The 18,762-nt window shown below is 49.2% G+C and overlaps 2 protein-coding genes across 2 annotated transcripts in view; both read right to left on the bottom strand.

Annotated features, from left to right (window-relative positions):
• The window catches only part of WWC1 (WW and C2 domain containing 1), a 66,185-nt gene extending 61,428 nt beyond the window's left edge, over positions 1-4,757 (bottom strand). Inside the window, exon 1 of the mRNA XM_021528623.2 lies at positions 4,555-4,757. Within this exon, the coding sequence (XP_021384298.1) occupies positions 4,555-4,673 (119 nt within the window). The 5' untranslated portion in view covers positions 4,674-4,757. The remainder of the gene's footprint in view (positions 1-4,554) is intronic.
• Positions 4,758-16,398: 11,641 nt separating this feature from the next.
• TENM2 (teneurin transmembrane protein 2) overlaps positions 16,399-18,762 on the bottom strand; it is a 616,146-nt gene continuing 613,782 nt past the window's right edge. Inside the window, exon 33 of the mRNA XM_021528631.3 lies at positions 16,399-18,290. Coding sequence (XP_021384306.1) covers positions 17,529-18,290 — 762 coding nt within the window. The 3' untranslated portion in view covers positions 16,399-17,528. The remainder of the gene's footprint in view (positions 18,291-18,762) is intronic.

Below are 18,762 nucleotides of genomic sequence, written 5' to 3'. Positions count from 1 at the left end.
GTGGCATTTGGATGACTTTGAAGACTGAATTTTTGTCACTCCCTTCTGCACTCATAGAAAACGGTCATCAGCAGTTTCTATGGGCACACACTAAGCTGCCTGTTCCTTACAAAGCTGTCAGCTATTTTGGGGAATGCAAACAGGAGAAAGCAGCAGATTCACATATATATGACAGGGTGCTTAGCTAGATATCAGCAAACAAAGGCAACAACAGGCATCAAGCTAGCAGACTTCAGCTGCATGACCTATGCTGTTGGCACTGATGAAAGAGCATTTCTCCCTCCTGGTTCTTCTATTTTGGAGAATTTTTCTCTCATCTCCTTATGCTTACTGATTTTCATCTACAGAAGAGCACAATGCCTTTTGTTCCTGCTGCCTTTCATTGCCCTCCCTTCTTCCAGCCCTTTTATTTTGAAGGATTCTCACACTTAAGTTAGCTATAGCAGCTTTATTCCAGTCATTAAAGTTATTCCACATTTAAGCAAGTAATCCAAGGAGTAGACAGTTACATACAAATTTTCAGCACAACGCTTACATTTCCAAATCTTTAATAAAAGCACTTTGTAGACCAAGTGTGCAGAGCAGACTGGGATGAAAAGCTTAAAGATCAGAATAATGCAGAGAAGACAATACTCTGCAGCACTTCTCAAAGCCTAGAAGGGCATGGCTAGGTGATGGTGCTCTCCATGCCTGGCTTTTCTGCTCTGAAATCCTTGGGCTTAGCAAAGCTGAATCTTCCTGAGTAAATAGGTGGCCCTAACTATTTTAAATACTGAAGACATGTGACACCACATGCACTGGCCCTCAACCTTGGCAAATCTCTTTACCAAAGCTCTGTTTTGGAGGTTCATACTAGAAAAACCTCCATGTTTAGTAGGGTGGGAATTTAGGTAGCAAATGCAGAATCTGGGCTTTTACTTAATAAACATCTCCCAACCCTTTACAGCAACAAGAGCCTTCAAGAAATGAAGGGACATCAACTAAGGCACTGCTGTCTCCCAAAATATCTGATTCTGTTTAGTAATTTCACCAAATTTAAGCTACAATTGCACCTATTTAAATAGCTTTTATTTTCAACAGGAGTCCACTGTTAGAAGTGAAATGAGAAGTTCAGTCAGTTCCATCTAAAATAACCCAGAAAAACCTGCTTACACCACCAGGCCAGCAGGAGAGTACAACACAAATATTCAAGAGTGGGATCGATTAGCAGGCATGGCCAAATTTTCAGTGCATCTTGAAGCTTCTCTGTTGAAAGGCAAGGAGAAGTTAAAAAATTTATCCTCTTACAAAACAGCCTGAAGGAGAGTAGAAGCTCCCCTAAACCTGGTGGAAAAGAACCCAAGGACATCACAGCACTGGAACGGAGATTCCCATCTCTAATTCTCACTTCTGATGACAACTGAAATCTCACTCAGGGCACTCCGTTGTTCAAGTGCTTCTCATGCTGATGCTTAAGAGCAGGAAGCAGCTGGTGCTGAACTTTTAAGACACCACTGGTATTTCTGTTTGGCCACCAGCACAGCAGCTTCCAAAGCAGAGGCACCCTCTGCGTTAAGAAAGCAACTGAGACAGCTCTCTGGCATGGTTTACCAGCTGGTATGTACTGGTGCAGACCTGAAAGGTTGTGCTTAGTTTTAAAAACCAGGAATGACAAATTTTCTCCTCCAGCTCAATAAGGTTTGATCTCCTGTCACACTGTATTTCATTCCTGAATTATCAAATTTTCAACAGATCTACCAAAAAAGGCAGCTATGTGAGCTTCCTCTTACAAAAGGCAAAACACAGCAGAATATGGGTTTTCTCCCCACCTGTTCAGAAGAATTACCTTAGAGCTTTTTAACCTGAAATTCCTGCAATGCAAAGTACCTTGTTAAACCACACCACAGGCTCAGCAACAGTTAAATCACAAAACTCTTCAGATTATTTAATCTTAGATTATTTCCCAAAATGTTCCAACATCCACAGGCTTCGGAGGACACCCTGAGTCTTAAACAAGGTAAAAGTGCTCTGACATGCAACTGCTTCAACCAAGGCTCCAGGCACCTGGGCATCACTTGGGTCAGCTCTGCAGGATAGCGAGATGCCACCAGGTGCCAGGGACCTCCTCCTGGCCAAGTCTAACAGCCCATCAGCAGGACTGGAGTAATGAGTTAAACAAGAACTGGAAAAGCACCAGCCCCTTCTGATTTGACAGCCCAGGGCCAGCTGAGGTCCCACCTTTCACCCTCTGCCTCTCCATCCCTGCCACAGCCCACAGTCAGGTCTGCTTCCCTGGCAGCCTGTTAAACCAACCTCAGCAGGACTGCAAACCTGCTGCCACTAAACAATGGCATGGCTCATGCCCTGAAGGTAGATAGTATCCCTGCTCATGTTTATTTCCACTAAATTAAGCTAGAATGAAATATTTAGGGAAGGTTTAAACATCTGTGTTCTATCTTTCACTTGCTACTCGCTGATCAGGTTTACAAAGGTCCCTGCTGGCCCTGGGTTCAGAGTGAGCCCTAACACACTTCTTCCTCCACATTCCTCAAACTTGCATTTCTACAGCCATGCTACCCATTACCTATTGCTTTATGCTGGGTTACAGACAGAATGTGTAACAGCACACAGAGCACTGTAGCAACTTCACAAACCCACGTATCAGCTGCAGCAATTTTAAATATGACCTGTAAAAGGCTAAGCTTTCAATCATTTAAACTTTAAAATACAGTGATAAAGTTCAATGTGAATTGTGTAAATGCAAGTTCACTCCCCTACAGGGAACAGGCATCTTATGATCTGATGAAAAATCCCCTATCAACTGGGCTTCACAGGCAGTGGTAATTACTTGGAAAAGAAACTTCTTTCCTGTATGGCGGAGAACAATTTCAGCTCATCAAAGCTCATGGTCCACTAAATGATGGGTAGGTGTTGGGTCATAGTTGTTCTACTGTGGACCAGCAGATTCTTCAAAACCTTGTGGATTTCCAGGGGCAGTTCCCTTGGTAGCAGTACTGGAAGATGACTCAGATGCAAAGCTCGTCAGGGCCACGTGTATTCAGGTGTATTTCTATGTGCACAACAAGTGTCATGCGATAAGAGTTATCAGAGTGTGTTTGATTATTCTCCTCTAGCAGCGGTGAGCAGGTAGATTCTGCGACAGCTCAGAACACATGGCTAAATAAGGCACCCATTTAGTCATTTCTGTCATTCTTGAATCACTAGCCAAGGACACACAAGAATTTTTATAAGCCTGCATTAGGCCTATTAGATTTCTCACTTGTCTTCATTCTCTGAACAAAATAAGGATGCCAGGAAAGCATTTCTAATTTTAGCTTCCATTGACTTTTATGAAGGTTAAAGAAACAACTTGGAACAACTCTGTTACTGGCCCTTCTCAGCCACATTCCTAAAACTGAACCCCAAGACGAGTTCCAAAGCCCTGGCTGGCAGCAGGTTACATTTGTGTACAGTACACACAAGGATTATTCCTGGAATGCAGAACACTCCTTGAAATCTTGTAAAACTGGACAATCATTCACTTCCATGCTTAACAAAAAGCCCATCTAAGTAAACGGAGCAAGGCAAAGTCCTGACATCCCACCGAGAATGGAAGCCCCTTCAGGGAACTGATCGCTAGAGCAAGGGGAAGAAAAGAACACAGATTCAGAAATTAACCTTTCTGCCCCACAAGGAAAACGCTCGCTGTCAGATGGGGAAGTGTGTGAAATTTATCAACAACAAACTGCATAGTTCAGATTGTTGGAATTTCCAACTCGCTGGGATGGATTTTTGAGTTCCTGTTTTTGCGAACTTCACCTAACAAAGTATTAAATGAGAAATTTAAAAACTTCTAATTTCAGTAGTGATTGAGTAGTTGAGCTTCCTGCACGTCCAAACTCCCGTGCTCTGGCTCACCATGATTGCCTCAAGCATGGAACTACAACATGCTAGGACAGAGTGTTGCTTGGAAATGACCTCGGTATTGAGCAGCACCCTGTTTTCTGTTTATCTTACTTTTCCAAGTCAGCGCTGCAGGAAAAGAACTACTCGGAGCGAGCAGGAGCAAGGGGATACCGCAGGGAAGGCGGCGGCAAAGAGGGGCGATCCGAGACACACCCTGAAGTCAGTGACCTCCGCGACGGCCAAGCTCGATGAGGCCACGTAGCTGCTCGCAGAGATGAGCCACGATGCAGGACAGGGCTCGTTGAACCCTCTGCGACCCCACCTCGTCCCGAGCCCCCGCACGGAGCCCCCGCTGCTCCCCGGGCGGGCTCCGAGCCGCAAGGGCCGCATGGCCGCGCCGCTCGCAGCGTGCGCTGCGGCTCCGCAGCACGGCACGGCCGGGCCGGCCGCGGACGGAGCCCGCACGGCGGCGACACGACCCGCTGAGCCCCCTCATCCCTCCGCTCCCGGTGCTGGCCGGCCGCCGCTGCCCGGCCAGGCCCGCAGGTAACGCCGCCGCGTCCCGCCCTGCCCTGCCGAGCCGCGGAGCCCGAGCGGAGCCGCGGGACGGCGGCGGGGACCGGCCGGGCTCTGCCGCACCCCGCGGGGACCCCGCCCGCCGCCGCCCACCTGTCGCGGGGGTCGACCCAGCTGGTGGTGCGGCTGCCGTGGTCGATGTAATACACCTTCCCGTCGTAGTCCCGCGCCTCCTCCCAGCCCTCGGGCAGCGGCAGCTCCTTCCGCGGCATGGTCCGCGCCGCCCCATGCACGGCCGCGCTGCGCTCCGGGGCCGTGCCGGGGCTCCCCTCCCGCGGGCGGCGCGCAGCGGTGCGGGGGCCGCGCCGGCCCAGCCGCGCAGGGAGGCGCCGCCGCCGGGCAGCCTCACATGCCGGCCCCGCGGCGGGGGCGGGCCGGGGCGGGGCGGGAGGGCGGCGGCGGCGAGCCCGCGGTCAGCGCTGGGCGCGGAGCCCCGGCCGCTCCGCCCGCTCACGCCTCCATTTCCTGCTCCGCCGGCGGCCGGCCCGCGACTCCGCGGCGGCACCGCCCCCGCCCGGGCCCGCCCCGGGCCCGCCCCCGCCCGGCACGGCCGCGGCCCGCTCGGCCCCGCGGGCTGCGCGCCCCCGAGCGCCGCGGGGCAGCCTCGGGGCTCGGGGCCCCGCGGGGCCGGGGCACCGGGCCGGGGCCGGGGCTGCTCGGTGCCCTGGGGGACACGGCCGCGGGGTGCCGGTGCTGGCATCGCACGGACGGGCGCAGCAGCTCGGGCGCCCCTGGGCCCGGCTCCGGTGGCACTGCCCTCGGGTAACCCGGCTCGGCCGCGGTGGGCTCCCCGCAGGGCCGGCCGGCAGCCAGGAGCCATGGGAGCAGCCCACGGGGGTGACTTTCTGTGGGTTCCAGAGGGAAAACTCCTGGCAGCCGGAACCTGGGTCCACTCGGACCACGGGGAAGCCGGGTTACAAAAGTAGCTGGGGTGGCACAGACAGCCCGGTACAGCCGCACGCCGCAGGGACGGTGATGGAGCCCGCCCCGCGGGCACGGACCCTTCCCGAGAGCCGCTGCCGGTGCCTGAGCGTGGCTCCGGCACAGCTGCCCTGCAGCATGGAAGCAGCGATGAGGACATGCCCTGCACAGCCTTCTCTCCCATTTCAGTCATTTGGGCTGGAACAGACACCCGTGACAAAGTGTCACAGTAAGAGCTCATGGGTGGCACGGGATGGGGCCGTGGGCTGCGGCGGGTGATGTGCCCAGCGTGGCAGGAGCGCACTTGTGTGTGAGGTGGCACTTTCCTGGCGAGCAGCACCAACGCCGCCTTCCCCCTGCCGAGGGCAGGGGCAAAGCGAGAGGCTTTGTAGAGCTGCAGCTATTGAAGCGCAGAATGGAGCAGGGATCCCTGCCAAGCACACGGGTGGAAAAGGAGACTGGAGGATGGGAAGAGGAGAGCCTCGAAAGGCTGGAGAGGAAAAGTAAAAGTGAAAAAGACAATTAGAAATAACATCTCACTTTTGTGGCAGATTCTGTGGGATTTTTCCTATCAGGCTTTCTGACAGCCTGCTGAGAGTCAGAGCTGCTAATCCTCTGGAGGCCGAAACAGAATGTGGTAGCAGTTGGCCGATGAAGTGGTTGAGCAGGGAAGAAAATGAAGACAAGTAAAATTGAAAGTGAGGCATTTGGAAAATAGCCTGGTTTAACCCCATTTTATCTGAAGCCAGACTTGGTGTGAGCTACTAAATAAGTTGCTATTATGAACAACACTATACACAAGGCTTTTAAATTAATAATAAGTGAAGACTAAATGAATAAACACTGCTTCTGTCCACAGCTCTGAGCAGGGCTTGTGGTTTTTTTCGGCAGGGAGCACTGGGAGCAGCGCCACTCCAGCCAGCAGACACTGGCAGTGCTGGGAGCCCTGGGCCCGCGCCAGCGGAGGGCATTGCATTTCTGTGGGGCACTGGGCTACTCACTCTGGCTGTTAGTTTCTCTTTTCTGCTTTTAATTTTGTGGATAATCGTGTTTCTGTCTTTGTAAAGCGCTCAGCAAAGTGCTCAAGACATTTAAAAAGGGAAAATGTGGCAATAAGAAAAAAAATCAGCAGCAACCAATGCTTTTAAATATTACAAGAGAAGTAAACAGCAAAGTGATAATAAATTATGATGTGTTTTCATGGTCCTGTTTTTGTGGTCATATGTTCCAGCATAGAGGCACTTCCAAAAGGCATGTTTATTTTAAAGTTTTTTCTTCAAATTTTCAGAGCATATTTAGAGCATATAGCAAAAGGCTGTATGTAAAGAAGCTGACTGAATACCCTTTTTTTTGTTCCAGATGTCATCAACTCTATTTAGGAAGAAAGTATTTGTGCATTTTTTTTTAACATAATTGCTTTTGAAATAAATACCTCAGAAAATATTTGCAGGTAGTTCTGACTCAAGTCAAAAGATTTTATTTGTCCACTCCTCTTTATTTATTAACTCAGAAAAAAACCCAACCTGTCGTTGAACCATATGAATTTACAAACGTAATCAGGAATGTGCATATGATAACTTACTCCCTTTTACCACTTACATTCACAACAAAGGAATTCAGCGTTATCAGAGTCTGTTTGAACTGTAAAACAATAAACAAACAGGTGATTGTTTTCTTGTGAGCAAAGAAGAGGGCGATTTGGTTTGTAGGTAAGCTCTTAGCTATGTGAAAAGGAAGAGCAGAGCAGAGAACAAAGTCTGCAGAAAATGAATTTTTTTTTGCCCTTCGGTCAACATCTCCAGCATGACCTCATGTGCTGCACCCCAATCCCACCAGAGTCCACAACAGGCTGGTTACAAACTGCTCAGTAACAGGAGCTGTCTTTATCTGCTGCTGTTTTCTGTTTTAGAGCAGCTGGCTGCTTGATACTTGGGTTTCTTTTTTCCTAATACATTCAAAAGTCTTTAATTTTGTACTTGACACCTGAAGCTCTATTCTTAATTGAGTGCAAATAACAAAAACTCAAAGGTGAAAAGTGGCTGAGGCACAGTATTGGTCTGTTAGCTAACACCTTCAGATATCTGAACTGCAATAGGAGGGAAAATGGGTTTAAATTCGATTACCAGAAAGCAATTACATTTAGCCAAAATGCTACATTTTATTTAAAACCGCCAGTATTTTTCAACTTGAAACACAGTATCATTTCTGTGGAGAGCTCCCTTACTGTTCTAAAAAGGCCCTTCCCTATCCTGCCCACCCCCAAACTGTATGTCAATTTGTTTCCCTTTCCAAATGCACCTTTATTTTTTAGAACAGTCAAAAACGGGTTAGGAGCAATGGAACATTTCATTGTGGAAGTAACCTGAAGCCTTCCTGCTTTCAGAAGCTGTTTCCAGCCCAGCAGGAAGAGCAGAGGTGCCCAGGAGGCAGGGAAGAACGCACACAACCTGCTGTACTTTCAGTACCAACATGAAAGGGATTTTCTGTAAACACTGGCAAAGCCACTTCATTGTTTTCTTTCAAACTACTCCTTAAAAGACCCATTGCTGGAGGCCTTAAATAAAAAGCAAAGGCAGCTGGCATCCGCAAAGCCATCCTGCTGCTCTGGCAGGTGCTGGCTGCACCATGCCTGGTGTCCCACTGGTCCCAGCACCCCTCGTTCCAGATGAGACATCTGTCCCTGTGTCCCTGTGTCCAGTCACAGGGAATGTGTGGCACAGGGCTGTCCCACGCAGGGCAGTGTGGCCGAGGAGGGATGTGAGGGATGGAGAGGGTCACATCTTCCTGCGACAAGGTCACCATTAAACACAGGTCATTAAATGGGATCCGTGCAGCAGCTGGGTTCCCCAGTACACCAGGAAAACTGCTGGCTGGATTTTATCTTCTTGAAAGTCAGTCATAAGAAGTTTCTGAGTAGTTTGTTCATGAAACAAGATGCAATAGAATCACACAGATTCATTGAGGCTGGAAAAGACTCAATGGTGGTCAAGTCCTCAGTGGTGAGGCCATTACACAGGGCTCTTGTGACCCGGGGGGAGCTGCTGCAGTCTGTGGGACAGACAGACTGCCTGGCAGCCACTCCTGGGTCAGGGCTCTACCAAGCCACGGGTCACTATTCACACCATTGCAAATGTTCAGGCCATTACCATGGGCAAGGCTGGCTCTGACAGGGCAGCATCCTTGCCAGCATCGTTTGCAGGGCAGGAAACTCTGTCAGCCGGGCTCTGCCTCGGAAGGACAGGATACAGTGCAGGACACCTTTGACAGCTCCTGTGATTCCTGCCACAAACACGTCACTCGGCTACAAGTTTACTCTGTGCTGCCTTCCCGATCCTTGGCACTTTGTACACCTGCATCAAAGATCTTTATCTTTCAGCAAACAAGCCTGCAGCGAGGGAATAAATTCCTGACTATGACCTTTGGGTGCTCAGATTTTTTTTCACCTATGAACAAAACAGGTTTAGGTGGGTTTTTTTTTACCCCAAAATAACCCTTATCTCTGCTGCTTTATTAAGCCCTTTTGTGCCCACTGGAAACACTGGCATCATCCCTTGACATTGCTGGGAAGTTCAGGCGCGTGTGTTCCCAGAGTGTGTGGATATGTCTTGTCACAGGCTCTAGGAGCTGAGCCTGTGTCTGTGAACCTTCTCTCCTGCAAAAGCTGGGAACTGCTTGACCCATCCGGGAGGCCACCCCAGTGAAACGGGAGCTGTTCGTGCCTGGCTGTCGCCTGTGGGGCATCAGCAGCTCTTACCCAGGTGTCACCCAGGAGCCACCCAGCCCTCAGGAGTGGCCATGGGGCGGGCACGGAGCTCCTCAGCAGAGGCAGAGGCAGGTCTGCACTCAGCTGCCAGCCCTGGCCCTACGGATGGGAATGAGGAATCGGGCCAGACAGTTATAAAAGTTTAAAAATAATGGTCGATAAATTTCCATCAACCTGTCATGGGGATCACGTCTGGCAGAAAAATGAATTGGTTTGGTAGACATTGCTTTTATCACGGGCTCATTATTTGCTCAGAAGTCAGGGAGGACTCCTCCCACCCGCGGGATTGTCCTGGTCACCCGCCAGCTCCCACCTTTGTGCCCTGCGAAGGAGAACTTGGGCACTGCTGCCGGCAGACCGCGGCTGCCGAGCGAGCGTGCCCTGGCACCGGGCGGTGTCCCGCAGCGCAGCGGGACAGCGGGACACGCCGGGCCCGGCACGGCCGCAGCTCAGCACAGCCAGGGGACAGGTGCTCCTGGGTGCGCACAGGAGGGAATTCCCGCTCGGGTGCAGCTTGTGACGGAGATGTGCCCGTTGCGCATCAGGAGCTGCACAGACACCGCGGTGCGTGCCCAGGACCAGCGGGGATGGGGCCGGGGGCTGAGCCGCGCTCCGCCGGGCGCCGGAGCCAGGGCGAGCCGAGACCCCGGCTTGGCCAGCAGGGTGTTCCTAGCCTGACAGGGCTCTCCTCACCCTGCGGCAGCCAGGCAGGGATTTCCGCGTCCGGCAGAAGCTCTGCGGAACCTCTGCCTCCCGGCAGGGCGGAGGAGCATGCCGGCAGCTGTGGAGACCCCGGGCGGCATTTCCCTGCCTTAGGAAGATACACAAGAAGCTTCCCTCCAAAAGCTGTTAGCTCCTTTCCCTGTTCCTATGCCTGTTCCTATGTCCCTGAGCCATTCCCTCCCCGTTCCCTGATGGCCCTTACCTTTGTACTGCCCAGGGACCAGGTTCATGCCCCGAGCCGCCCGGACAGGGGACAGAGCTGGGAGATGGGTGTGCTGGGGGAACCGCGCGGCTGAATTAAACATCTGTGGATACCATGCAAAGGCCTTTTCTGCTTCTTTCCCCCGGACTTTACTAGCAGCAGTTCAGGCTGCTGCCAGCAGCCGGGATGGGGCAGCAGCTGGTGGCACTGCCTGGGAAGGGACAGTGGCCATCGTCCCTCTGCGGGGAGCGGCCGGAGGGACCGCGGGCTGCTCCCGTGGGCAGGCTGCTGCCGGGACAGGAGCCAGGTGCCTTGGCAGCCTGTCCTGCTGCCTGCCAGTCTGTCCAAGGGCAGGTCCGGGAGCAACAAAAGGAACGTGGACATCGCTGTGACTTGCGGGGATGCACCCCGGAGAGCCGAGGGAGCTGGCTGGTGGCACTGCCAGGCTGTTCCCGGCTGCCTTGGAAGTGCCACGGCAACTGGGGGAGGTTCGAGGCAGAGCAGCTGATAATCCAGAGGGTCTTCTGCCACCCAGGGGCACCAGCTGGAGAAAGGGGCTGGCAGGAGCCTCATGGGGGTCAGCAAAGGATTGTCTCAGTGGTGCCCACTGACAGGGCAAAGGAAGAAATACACAGTTCTGATTAAACATAAGACATACTAATTTTGTTGTAAGGCTGAATGAGCGCTGAAGAAGTTGCTGTCGCCAACCTTGAAGATATTCATAGCTCTGCTGGACCTGCTCTTAACATGGGGTTATCCTCACCTGTCCTGGGATACTCTGGAACCAAAGAAGAACTGGACTTCAAGCCCTCCTGCAGCCTCCACCCACACCAATCCCTGCTTCTCAATAAGGCCCCTGTGAGAAGCATAAAAACTCTCCTCTCATGTGCTTTGTCTCAGGGTTTTTAATAATCTGCCTTCCCCACCTGTCCAGAGACCAAGGCATTGAGATGACGATGTTTTCTAAAAGATCACTCAGCCTTCAGAGGCAAGCAGGAATCTGGTTTTTATCTCTACAGAGAACTTCTGACAGATGAAAAATCTGATTTATCCACTAGACCCTACTGAGTCAGTGACTTTTGCCAACAACTAAAAATGAGATGGTTGAATTACTGATTTATAACACTAATATTTCCTAATATTTTACTTTCATTTATGTGATGGTTGCAGCTAGTGGAGTTTGAGGACAGAGAGCTATTTGACAGTCACAAGGCCTGGATTTTAGCAGCATAGTCAGTGGTACAGCCCAGAGTCCTGCTGGATGATTTTCCTTTTGTATGCAACCACCAAATTAGACTAAAGCCTGCCAAAAGCTGTCATCTAAAGATGAAAAACTTCTGTAAATACAATTTCTCCAATAGCAGTGCTGCTGAGCTGCTGCAGCAGAGCACGGACAGCATTACAGAGCACTGCCTGCCACCTTTGGTACTCATGATGGCTTAACTGCCACTTCCATTGTAAAGCCCATTTGTTAAGGATTTATAAATTGGCTGCATTCATTTGCTTGTCTGAAAGTTGGCACACAGCTCTCTCCTGTGGTGTTTTTACCACATTTTGCTTTATTACTTGCTTTTTTTTTGTCCCCCTCCTTGGCTCAGAAGTAGACTGACTGTAGCCATTAAATCCTCCTAAGATGCTACACAAGTATTTTAATGAAAAGGAAATGAGGGGAAGGCTAACCTGTGATATTAGATGTGTGTTTTGAAGAGCAACACCCCATTCCTGCTGCAGGAGGTGAGGGGAAGCCTGGGCAGGGCTGGTGGCACCTGCTGAGCTCCAGGTGAACTGGAGCACATGGGTGGGTGCAGGGCATCTGCTGGGCACTGACTCCTGCCCCTGGTGCAAGCCCCACACTCAGCAGGTTAGAAGAGGTTCCTGGGGCTGGTGGTGGAGAAGGCTGGGCAGCCTGCAGGGTGCTGGCAGGCAGAGCCTAAAGTGTGTGTGGGAGAGGCTGGCAGGGTCCAGTCCCTGCCTTCCCTGCCAGGCTGCTTTCTTGCTGCCCATCTGGCTGCATGCTTGGCTTGGGTACCTGAGCACATCACACAGGTGCCTCCACCTCTGTGTTTTTACTTAGTTTTGGTGATTGTGGTGGGGAGGCTGAGCTGACACAGTGAGCTGTCAGCTGAGATTAAAATTACCAACTTAGCCCCTGAGTGTGATGGGTCCCACTGTGAGGATGCTGCAAAGCTTTCTGTACCTGTATTTGTGTGACCCGGTCTCAGCCACTTCTTAAATGCCACTTGCTCTTCCCAGCAGCTCAGGTAATCCCCTGCCAGGTGTTGCTGCTGTAGACACACACAGCTCATGACCACAGCTCCAGCTGAGCCCAGCACTGCTGTGCTGGGTTAGGCAGAAGCAGAAAAGGCTTTATCAACACAGGAGATGGTGCTTTAACACTGGCAAGGCTATTTGCCTTCCTAGAGCTCTCAGTCATGCCCAAATGTTGCAATCTCCCTCACTAGTGAGATGATAGACATACAGGGGGAGGAATACAGAATTGTTCTGGTATTATTGACCTGACCAAGCAGTTCCAACATGCAATGTAGGTCTGTACATTGGTACAACCAGCAGCAGAGACTTCAGAGACAGACCCTGCCCAGTGCAGCCACCTGTCCATGCTCCTTCACTGCTTTCTGCCAGCCAAAAGTGGCTCTAAGGCTCTGAGATCTTGCTGCCAATTCAGAGATGTGCAGAGTAAAACATCTTTTGCAGCTGTGCCAGCATCTGTACTGTTGGATGCTGACTCTCTTCTGTAGCACAGCCCTTAGAACTAGATGCCACAGAGGTGGAGAAGTGAGTTTGGTTCCAGAGGAGTGACAAGTTTCAAATGCAAGTGAGTACTGTTTAAATTAAATAATCCTTGCAAATAAATAACTTTTATCCTGAAAGCTATACTGAAAGATTCTGGGAAGGAACTTTCAGTGTTGTCAGAAAAGTTCAGTGGCAGCTCAGAAGCAGAGAGGTCCTGGTACCACTTCATTACACCTGTCTAAATTTGTAAGGTAAAATCTCCAGATGAATAGAGGACAGTACAATTCAGTGACTGAAACTTTACCTTTGGAGTTTCTTAGAGCTGTACCCTCAAGGCTGTGTGTGGAACAATAATCTTTGATCATTATTGAGTGCTTATTTGAGAACTGTTGTGAGTCTGTTGTCAAAGGGGTGATCCTTACAGAAATTACAGCACAAAGCACATAATGCAAATTATTCAATGGCATTCAATCCTGATGTGGTTTTCTTGGACTCTTAAACAGGAAAAGACCAGAAAACATTAAGAACCTTAGAAGGCAGTGCCATGGTCTTGTTCAGGACAGGTGAGGGATATCTGGCTCTTCTGTTCTTACAGCAGTGATGAACCTGGACTACATGAAGATCAGGGACTTGGTTCATAGAGGTGTTGGCACAGTCCTTTCTATCAGGAAGCTTCTGAGAGGCTGCATTTCCCAAGGGATGGGAGGTGAAAATGGGAAGTGCCAGAGCCAGGCTCCCATGCAGGTTTGAGTCTGGCTCTGTGCACTTTCAGAGCTCAGTGTGTGCTTTTGTGTCAGCCTTCACTACAGGTAGCACAAAAAAAAAAAAAAAAAAAAAAAAAAAAAAAGGGCCTAAGTGGTTCCTTCCCTTTATTTATTCCCATGAGAGTTCCGTGGCCAGCTGTAGGAGGAATGTCTGTGTGTGCCTCAATCTGAGAGACACCAGCCCCTAAGGAAGGCTGACAGGGCACTGCTGGGGACTGGCGTGGGCAAGGCAGTGCCAGCAGGCAAAGGCTGGTACCTCTGGATGTCTCGTTGGCAGAACTGCCATCATGTGGCCAAAGTGCCACGGGTGCCACCTCGAGAGGCTGAGCAGCCGTGCTGGTGAGGAGCAGCCTGAGCTGAGACATGTGCTGCACTCACAGCCTGTCCACTCTTTGGGATAAGTCAGGAAACAAAACAGGGTTCTTTCCCAAGCTGAAATGCAAAGTTATAAATACTAAATACCTTCAGTTACAGCAATCCAATAAGAAAAAAAAGGAAATGTACTCTAATGCTGATTTTCCATCTGGTTTTAGCATCAAACAGAAGCATATTCTTGGGTTCCTGCTCTCTCTACAAGCGACTCAGCCTGCTCTCAGGAGAGCTGGGAGGCCAAAGCCATGCTCATGGTACTTGGGCTGGCCTGAGCTCGTGCCCTGTGCCTTCCCACAGCCAGGAGTGCTTTCCAGGCCAGTCCTTTGATGGGTGCCCTTGCTCTGTCCTGGTCACAGTGCTACTGGGGACACAGACACAATGTCACTGCTAAAGTCATCTCTTAACTACTCCCTCATAAGAAGAATCCAGTTCATGTCTCCCTGGCAGTGCTTTAGGTTAAGCATCTATTCCATATGGAAAAGTGTAGCAAGGCAAAGAGAGGAAAAGCAAGAGCTTTGAGAGGAATGGGAGATACCAGTCTGAGGTGAGGAAAGGGAAGGTTGTGGAAAGAAAAAGGGAGAAACAGATGCTCAAAGAAATGGGAAATCCAGATGAAACCATGGCCACACCAGTTCAGTTATCTCCCTCATTTGTTGAGTGAAAACTCTTTAGAATGGGCTCTACCAGTCAGCTGTTTTTTCCAAACATGAGAGAATTTAGCTCTTTTGTCATAATTACAAAAAAAATACAGCAATTCTTTCAATCTCTTTGGTGCACCACACAAAGTTCTCTAAGTCACTGGACAGAGTGCAGTTTACTTGCCAAAAGGACAGGCTGGGTAGTCCATGTAGATGGGAGGGAGGCTGGGGGTCTCTATGGGAACTCAGGGAAAATGAAGTGGCAGAGCCGAGGGGCAGAGCTGGCAGTGACCTTGGTCGGGTCCAGCACGATGCTAAGCTGGGCCTAAGAGCTCAGGTATTGCTGGGGCTTTCCACACGACCTGTGCTGAGCTGCACACTGCCTTTGGAAACTACAGCAGCCCTGGGGCAGTGATCTCTGGTAAGAATTTAGCACCATCTCCCAAAACTCTGTTTAAGAACATCCTGGTGATGTGTGTTAGTTGCAAAAGAGATAAGCAGGGAGTGCATCCCCCTGAAATTTGTTACATCTCCTCTGATAGTCATTAATATTCAAAGGATGCTTCCCTTTTAGCTTAACTGAGTTCCCTTTGAAGTAGCAGAATCTCCAGTTCTGAAGAGTTTCAGCTTTAGGAGAATGGTAGCAGAATGAAGGAGACTGGGGACTGTGCAATAGGTTCTCATTTCAACCCTCTCAAACTGCAAGAAAAAATCTATCCCAAAAAATGAACTAAGCAGCTTACCAGGACAGGGCCAGGTAATCCAGACAAACTGCAATAATGCAAAGTGTTTCTACTTTGTGATTTCATTTTTTACTCCCCCACTAAAAAAAAACCCACTTCCCTAAGAGATTTCACTTGTAAAGAACAAAATAATAATGTAACAACACTCCAAGTCCTTCAGCAAAAAAAAACCCCAAAAACAAACACCTGCAGTGATGAACAATCAGGATTTTATCTGAAAATGCAGCCAGACTTCATCTTCAGAGGATGAGTAACAAGGCTGGGGGTGCCCATGGGGTGCACATGTAGGTGTAACTCCCAGTCAGAGTAGGGTGGCTCTCGTTTGCACAGAACAATGAGAGATGCTTTCTGAGTGCTCCAGGTGCTGCACCACACAGGCACTGAACTGCTCGGCTTCAAAAATGCCCTGGAGTGAATTTATGCCCATAATCAACTCGAGCATCTCTGTTGCTATCATGAATCATTAAAAACCTCATTTGCAACCCCAAAAGCAAAACTGTTCTCAAAATTAAGTAGAGCTCCCCAGCTACATCCTTAAATGAGATAAAAGCGGCAGGGCTCTGGGTGATGGATGGCTCCCTTTTATCATCACCAGGAGTGACTGTTTGCTTAGGAGAGGGTCTTTGATCTTACATCCCGTTTTTAAATGTGGTAGAAATAAGCAATCTCCCCAAGAGGACAGATTTCATGGAGACTTCCTGGCTCACAGCACAGCCTTGCATGTTCCACTTAATATTATGTTACTACATTTTCAAACTGTTTAGAGGTTACTTCAGTGCAATTAAACTAATTCCAGAATTGAAACACAGCAGTTTGAGGGCTGCTCGTCATGAGGCACAGAGAGGGCATTTCTAAAGCATTTACCAATTTTCTCGAGTGTCCTAAGCAGATTTTTGGGTGATGTGTGTGAAGGACTTTGCTTACCCAGAGATCAAAGGAGCAGCCCCCTGCAGGATCCATTGAACCACAGGAAGTCATTTCCACATACAAAATGCTGTGTGCATTAGAAACAGCCAGACAAGAATTACTTTTACAGGATTTTGCAATGGAAGACAACTAATTCACAGGAGTTTTAGAGACTTTATTTATGTATAAACAATTTAAACACTTTGCCATAAATTATCTTTGCCTGTCTCTAGTCTTTGCTTAGCAGCAAATTAAAATTAATATAAAAACTCAATGAACAATTCATACATGTATATTACAAAAAAGTTCTTGTACCAAAGTTCTTATTAGACTTTTTTTTTTTTTTTTTTTTCTTTTTTGTGGTGACCGTAATGTGATTGTCTCAGTTTCTCGACCAAACAAACACACTAATAATTTTTAAATCTGAAACAGTGATTGTGCCTTCTGGCTGATGTATGTACAGGGTGATCTGACGTGGTGCCCATTTGCAATAGTGTAACACAATGCCCACAGCTCTACTGGAACTGATACCAACAAACTACTGAATCTAAACAGACTACACCCTGTAACTGTGTTATACTGTCCACAATGGAAATCTTCAAAGACAAACAGAGTATGAAATTTATCTGTAGTGATTTATAGCCACCGTTTTGAATGTAACTTTACACTCTGCCCTCTTTGAATAAGTTAAGCTTCAGGCCAGACAAGTGGAGGGTCAGAGTGCAAGTGTGGTTTTGTTACTTTTAAATATATTTTCCTTTCCTGTTTCCAGTGCGCTCTCACTTGCATTTCATTTGTCCTCCATTTGCTACACACAAATCACCCCAAAGTCATGTTTTAAATGCATCTGTATTTTGCTTTAAATGAAAACCTCTTGGATACTTATCAAACAAGCAGTCTGAATCATCTGTGTTTCATCAGCTGGTTAGTGAAAGTGGCCCACTTGGATTTCTTAGTTTGCTCACGTGTGAATGGAGTGAGGTAATACAATACGAGGCCTTCTTTTTGTTTTTCTTTAGACCCAGAACAAGTGGGTAATATTTCAGGGGTACCTTTTAATTTGTACGGTTAAGAGTTTTCAGTCTGGCTTTAGTCCACTTCAGGATGTGGTTTTTAATCACTTGAACAGTAGCATTTAACTCAAAAAATATGAGCTTTTTTGCCACTTACTATCCCAGAGTAGCTCAGCCTAGTGCCCCCATTTAGGTCTTCATCTCCTTAGGAGAGGAGATAACAGTTGTGACTACTGATTCATCCAGCAAAGGATGACAGCAGGTTAATTTGTTACCTCTTTCCCATTTCATTCTGTCTTAAAAACTGGATGTTGCTGCTACTGTCTGCTAGCTCTGGGTACTGCTCCACGGGCAGGACATAATATCCCTCGTAACCTTGAACCCTTCCCGTGCTGAGGAGCTGCTGCCTCTCTCCGTCTGTCCATACGCGGCTGCCCTCGCGTCCGTCCCGCGCCTTCTGCTGCTCCTTGGCCCAGGCCGCGGCCAGGGCTCGCTGCCGAGCCTGGTCCAGCACCCTGGCCTTCTCCTCGTCCAGCGCCTCGGCGGTCAGCCCGTAGCGGATGTTGATCAGCAGGGTGGAACACTGAAACTCAACATTCGTAAACCTTCGAGTCCTGCCGCTGACGAGGAGCGTGGGCTGGGAGACGGTGACGTTGATGCCGCTGTCCAGGACCTTCCTCCCGCTGGTCATGGCCAGGGTGACCAGGTCGCTGTCGGCCGAGCCGACCTTCACGAAGTAGTGGGTGTCCTTGCCCTCGATGCTGTAGTGCATTTTCTCCAGGTAGTGAGCGCCGTTCAGGACGGAGGCGATTTTCCTGCTGTCGTCTGTGGCGATGCTGGAAACACCGGTGGTTACGCGGCCTTCCTTCACGGCAAACATGATTCCTTTCCCCACGATGGGAGTGCTTGTGGCAAACCAGTGGCCTGCTTTTTCTCTAATTTTGGCATGTAATCTTTTAGATATCACCTGTCCCTCCAGAGCCATGAAAGCCTGGTTGTGTCGTTCTGTCGTCTGCTGCACTCCTGTAATTAGCTGGGGAAAGCAAAACAGAGCAAAAAAACACCAAAGAAGATGCAGATCTGAACATACTAATTTCAGAGACCAATAATGATCTTTGCTTTGCATTTTTAAAAGAAAGACATGCAGCAAAAAATTCTACACTTCAAAAGACCACCCTCAGTTATCCATCCATCCATCCATCCATCCATCCATCCATCCATCCATCCATCCATCATCTTGTTCAGAATCAGGTAAATACTCATTCAGCAAATCATTTTGCTATCTCTAAGACCAAATAAAATAGTTCTCATCACCCTCTGTAGCATATATGCACCACACATTTCAATTTTGGCCAATCATATAATGCCCAGTAGAAGAATAAGAAAGGCCCAGTTCTAGCACAGTTTTAATCAGAGCTGAAAACAAAGAGAATCAATGTATTAAAAGGTGACATTTAACTTTTGGACACTTTTTCCCAGAGATTTCAACCAGTAAATATAACTAA

The sequence above is a fragment of the Lonchura striata genome, chromosome 15 (assembly GCF_046129695.1).
Source record: "Lonchura striata isolate bLonStr1 chromosome 15, bLonStr1.mat, whole genome shotgun sequence".
NCBI lineage: Eukaryota > Metazoa > Chordata > Aves > Passeriformes > Estrildidae > Lonchura > Lonchura striata.
Note: the sequence above shows the minus strand (reverse complement) of the source record. Positions and strands in the feature narration are given on the sequence as shown.